The following is a 6,081-nucleotide window of genomic DNA, read 5'->3' on the forward strand; positions in this document are numbered from 1 at the left end:
ATCCCAGAAAAGTCAGAAATCACGAGTTTAATCAGGTTTTTGTTCCTAAGGTGATGATGATTTCCATTTTGTTTAGCAAAGTCCACAATGTGCATTTTTTTGCAGCTGTGTTGCTCTTGTATCACCATCAGTTCTTCACTATATGGAGTTTGTGCATCTACTCCTACAGTATGGTAGTCAAGCTCTTAGCCTGTAGTGATTGTTGGGACAGACTTACAGTCTGCGAGTCTCTCTGTCCTCTCCACCTGTCACCTGCTGTCCGTACTGAGATTTTTTGGTCAAATCAGCCCTCCAGAAAGTTTTTTACTTAACAATAGACTCTTTGTTTTCTTTAAATGTACGATTATGACCCGACAGGGGAGAAAAGCAGTTAAAAAGTGGCCCAGAACCGTGCTGGTCTGGCCTGTTTGGTAATGTACAGTGCCCTTGGATGTTTCACTCTTGTACTGATTTTATAGATCAATCATTGTCAAAAAAGTTTGACTTTTACGACAAAAAAAATACAAATACCCTTTTCATGTGAAAGTGAAAACAGATTTCTACAAAGTAATGTCAATTGAACAAAAACCTGAGTGCAGTGAATGTGCCTCAAGTGACTGTTGTATAGATACCTGTCAGTGTTCCTGGCTACCATTACACCATGAAGACAAAAGAACACCCCCAAGAAACTCTGAGAAAAGGTTATTGAAATGTATAAGTCAGGGGTTGGCTACGATAAAAATTTCCAAGGCACTGAACATCCCCCAGAGACCAGGTAAATCCATCATCAAGAAATGGAAGGAATATGGCGCATGTGTAAATCTGCCTAGATCAAGAAGGAGACGAGTGAGAGAGGCCACCAAGACATCTATGACTACTCTGAAGGAGTTAGAAGCTTCAGCAGCTGAGATGGGAGAGATTCTGCAGACAACAACTGTTGCCTGGTTCTTCATCAGTCAGAGAGGAGAGTGGCAAAGAGAAAGCTACTTTTGAGGAAACCCCATATTAAATCTGAACTAGAGTTTGCCAAAAGGTATGTGAGAGACTCCATGGTCAAGTTGGATAAAGTTCTTTGGTCTGATGAGACCAAAATGGAGCTTTTGGGCCATCAGACAAGACACTAAGCACTGCACTTCACCGCAAACACACCATCCCCACTGTGGAGCATGGTGGTGGCAGCATCATGCTGTGGGGATGCTTCTCAGCCACCGACCCTGGAAGGCTTGTAAAGGTAGAGGATAAATGAATGTGGCAAATATCGGAAAATCCTGGAGGACGATCTTATTCAGTCTGCTAGAAAACTACGGCTTGGGGGAATATTTATTTTCTAGCATACATATGACCAGAAGCATACAGAGAAAGCTAGACAGAAATGGTGTAAAGACAACAAGGTGAATGCTCTAGAGTGGTCAAATTGAGACGTGTAATGCCACTGGAATTTTTATTGCCTCTTTCCTATCAATACCATACACACTGTGTGTGTTTTAATTTATTATCTGGTCTTGCACTTCCACAAGCGAAGGTATACCCATGTTAAAATGTAAATATTATTGTTATTTTTATTGCAAATGTTGGTTATATTATATTTTAGTAGTGTTGGCACATTTTATTTCTACTTTTTAAAAATATTTCTAATTTCTGTCTCTTTCTTATTGAGCATTTTTGTAAACAGTCAAATATTCCTAGGAAAGTAGAAATTAAACTACTTGCATTTTTTGCTAACAAAATTAATTATTTTTACAATGTTGTATAAAAAGTAGAAAGTAACTTTGCTGCTCACATTGCACAGTCAGCTCCATGTTTGAGTTTTAGTGGACTGGATGGGAATGAGCACATGACTAGTACTTCTTCTTCTCTTGGGTTTACAGCAGGCTACATGCCTCGCAACACCTGGCTACCGATCACGTGGTTACATAGCCAGTAGTGATGAAACTTTAGTAAAAACATGATACTTCCTGTCACCACTAGGAGCCGCTATCATCTGTAAGAAATATTACCACATAAGTGTATTGGGATCTGAACCCACATTATACATGAATAATTTCATTCACTTAGGACTATACACAGCTAAGTTATAGGCAAATTCCTTTTTGTTAAAAAATATGAATATTTGAGGGCTTGCCATGGCCACGCCCCTTTGAGTTTAGTACAAAAGAAGCATAACTTTTGTACATTAATGTGTTTTCTAGCCACAAAACAAGCTTCACATAGTTCTGATTAACGCTGTTGGACAAGTTAATCCTAAAAGAACCACAGGAAATGGAAAAACTTCACACATTTTTTTCAAAATGGAAGACTTCATGTTGGGTATTCAGCTTGATGATAACAGACTTTTTTGTGTGTATTAAGAAGCTGAATGTGTGTGTACCAAATTTCCTTTCTGTAGGTGAAAACAGTGTATTTTTTATGTGTTTAGGGGGCACTACTGAGCCAATTTCCCACACACATATTGGGGGCCTATAAAATATCAAAATTTCCAGCAGACCACGTGTCCATGCCAATTTTAATGAGCTTCCGTGAATGTTCAGATACTCAAAAGTCCAGCCAAGCGTATAATATAATATTAACAATCCTAAGGATTTCAATAGGGTCTCCCTCAGTGCTCAGGCACTAAAAATCTGAAATAATTGACACAGCAGGTTTATGTCGGTTAGAGGCTCTAAATGTCAGTTTTGATTATCTTTGGATAAATTGCCCAGCTCTAGCTTTTGTAATGACCAAATTTCCCCTGATGGGGGGGTTAATATAAGTTCATCTTATCTTATTCAAACCCAGACCTCAGTCCAAAAGAGAATTTGTAGCTGGATTAAAAAAAAAGGTGTTCACACTTGGTCCTGTGTGATCTGACAGAGCTTGAGCAGTTTTGCAAAGAAGGATGGAGGAAATTGCAGTGTCCAGATGTTTGAGCCTGATTGAGACCCATCCACACAGACTCAAAGGTGACTCTACTAAATACTGACTTGGAGGGGGTGGATTTTTATGCACTCATTTATTTCATATTACATATTTTTCTATTTAATTTGCATTACTTAGTAGAAAACTGTTTTCAATTTCACATTGTAAAGGTCTGTTTTTTTTTGATAAAAAAAACAAATTCATTGAGAATGACTGATTCAAAACATCCAAGGTAGTGATAACTTTTTATAACAGTAGTTATTTATGCTGCCAGTGCAGGGTTAGTATCAAAGAAGACTGCAAACAGCATTTGTTAGCATTGTGAAATGCACAGATTCTCATTGATTGGTATGTTTGATTGGATGATTTTTTTCAGAAAACATTACTTACACACTAGCTAAGATCAGCTAAGATACAAAAAGTTGCCCAGAACTGAAGCAAACAGGAAGTTCCTCACAGCAGCTTTGAAGTAGGAGAGCTGACACAGTTGTGACTCCTGCTCACAAGCTGGCCTCTTTTAGCTGACCGTTTAATGTGGATCATCTCAAAAAAGAACATTTCCATGAGGCTAAAACCCCTCAAAGTTTTAAATGTGTGCAGAAACACAAAATGTTTCTGGCACTGAGAGAGAACCATGGCAGAAGATGCTGGTCACGTTCGCACATCCTCACAGATGTGTTGGTGTGGATTTTATCCCCTGCTTCACTCTGCCCCTAAATTTGCTCCACTGAATCTGAATCCTCTGATGTAAAATGTGGGCGGCTGTACTGTAGCTTACATCACCTTTGAATCTATATTCATCCTTTCAAAGGAGATAAAACCATTTCAACGATTCAGAGAGATAAATGAGTGCTCCCTTCACAGCTCCTGAAAATGATATATAGAGTTCAATAAATGTGTTTTCATCAAGCAACAGCCTGTGAGTGAGCGGCGCTGCATGCTGTCTTATAACTCTCAGTAGATGTATTAATGTTTCTGAGTACTGTGCTCTTTATGATTGGACTCTAATCCCAAACGCTCCAACATGTAATGTTTTAAAGCCCCCAAACTGCCCTGCATTATTTCAGCACTTTATCAAATGCAGCACAGAGAAGACAACAAAGCTGTAGAGGGATGCGTGGGAGTTTCAAAGCCAAGGTGCCTATTTGGAAATCAAACATACAAAAAAAACCTTTAAAAGGTGCAGATTTAGAGTCCAAGCAGGGATGTGGCAGCTCATATGAAAGCTAAATTTAACTATTTCATCATGTTAATACTGCATCCCCAAGCCTGTGCATTAAATTTCAGTTTAAATGTGCATGCTGCAAGTGTTTAAGAGGAAAATGTGAGTCATACAATTGATATGTGCAACCCAGGTGGCCCCTTGACTTACCAGAGGATATTACTGTGCAAACACATCTGGCACACTGCGTCACTTTGCTGTTTATAGCTGATGCACTTTGGACCCTTTTGTCACCGGGTAAGTCTTTCTCTCCCACCTGATTCTGTGCCCAATAACACTCTGGCCATCATGCTCTCTGTTTGCCATCCAGGCATTTTAATTCATTTTATAAAAAAATCCTCACAATAGAAGAAATCTGTGTTCGCGCTTATCATGCTGCACAATCACAAACATTCTAGTTCATTACAGCAGGTGACAGACATGAAGATTGCAGTTGTGCAACACTGCACCTGTCAGCAGTGACGCAAATACATGATTCATAAAAATCTGAAATCAAATGCATTGTTCAGTAAATGACTGCAAAATCAGGTAGTCTGTTATTATCACCTTTTTGAGCATACAGGGTGCTCCTCTGACAAGTGTGCATGCAGCTACCTCCTGATCAAGTGTTCTGCAGTTATTAGAGGCAGATTTTGTACATGCATTTTCAGGAGTACAACATTGCAGTGTGTGTTATGGATCCTTGCAATAATCAGTGGTGGATTAAAAGGCTTGGTCAGTATTTTTAGGTTGCACCTTCAGTAATGAATGTTTAAAACACCTTTTTCAAAGTTAGTCGCCTCCTCTACTTCCAATGCATCAATGGTCATTGAGTTTGCCCAAGGCACCCATAAAACACCCATTACCTGACAGTATCCATACACATGCCAGCTTTAAATGATAAGCTGAAGTCTTAATGAACACCGATGGGAAATTAAAACTACGGAGATTACATCAATGTTAATCATCAACGCAACATCAAACACAAAAATCGCGTCTGATATTTGTAATTTTTCCCTCGCACGGCGCCTTCAGCTGAGGCAGTTATCGCATTGGAAAGATGTTAATGCATTACCGTTTATCCAAGCAGACAATCCACTCGGTAGATTCCGATGAATGTGAAGAAGTGTGCGCTGCTACCATCTTGGGCTCCTGTTTCTGCTGCTGATGAGGCTGCGGCGGTGAGGAGGGCTGGACCAAAAACAGCACCTGATGTGTCTTCACTCATCCGCTGATGACAGCCGAGGCTCTCCTGCTGTTACTGTGCGGCTGCTCAGCACTTCACCTAACCAGGACATGTTTCTAAAAAAGGAGGGAGATGGAGGTAAAGCTGTTAGCGACTTAAATGCGAAGCTGGAACAACCCAATGCTAAGTTTGTTTAAAGGACGTAAGTTTTGCAATGCTGTACTTCAAAAAAATGTCAGGCTGTGAATTAGTCGAATATTTCATTTCTCCTAAAATTTTGATTGTAAAAAGAAAGGATATGTGATTTTGGGTGTATTTTGTCGTGTTCTAGACCCCATTTGTTTATTTGTAAAAGTAGGCGCCTACGCACTAGCTAAAACAGAGCACATGGAGCAGAGGCGGAGCCAGAGGGGGAAACATCCGGTGGGCCATACTGCAAAATTTAATATAGATCCAATACCAAGTAAATACTTTTTATTTTTAAAAGCCGCAGTGTGCATGATTATTAAATAAAGGCCAATAAAAACTAAAACAACATGATGTATTATTTATTCATCAATTTTAACTCTAAGGTATACCTAGGCACATTCTTTGCATTCTGTTTTGGAATTCTTGAACCAGTTTGTGTCCTGTTGATGCAATCGGCATGAAACTGTAAAAAGATTTGTATTTTTGGTCATTTTTAATTTTTCAAGCCAAATCATAACATTGACCTGTTTGGTATTGAACAAAGGAAAAATACTCATGTATTTTATTTGATTTTTATTTAACCTTCTGAGATTAAAAATCTCTTTTTCAAGAGTGTCCTGGCTGAGACAGC

The 6,081-nt window shown here is 39.1% G+C and overlaps 1 protein-coding gene across 3 annotated transcripts in view; it reads right to left on the minus strand.

Moving 5' to 3' along the window:
* rapgef4a (Rap guanine nucleotide exchange factor 4a) overlaps positions 1–5,283 on the minus strand; it is a 60,005-nt gene extending 54,722 nt beyond the window's left edge. For all 3 annotated transcript variants that reach the window (XR_005992984.1, XM_041806929.1, XM_041806928.1), the window contains exon 1: positions 5,151–5,283. Coding sequence is in view for 2 of the 3 variants with exons in the window: in XM_041806929.1 (XP_041662863.1) it covers positions 5,151–5,218 (68 nt within the window). In the remaining variant the exon portion in view is untranslated. The remainder of the gene's footprint in view (positions 1–5,150) is intronic.
* Between the last annotated feature and the right edge of the window lie 798 nt (positions 5,284–6,081).

Source organism: Cheilinus undulatus, linkage group 15 (assembly GCF_018320785.1).
Source record: "Cheilinus undulatus linkage group 15, ASM1832078v1, whole genome shotgun sequence".
Taxonomy (NCBI): domain Eukaryota; kingdom Metazoa; phylum Chordata; class Actinopteri; order Labriformes; family Labridae; genus Cheilinus; species Cheilinus undulatus.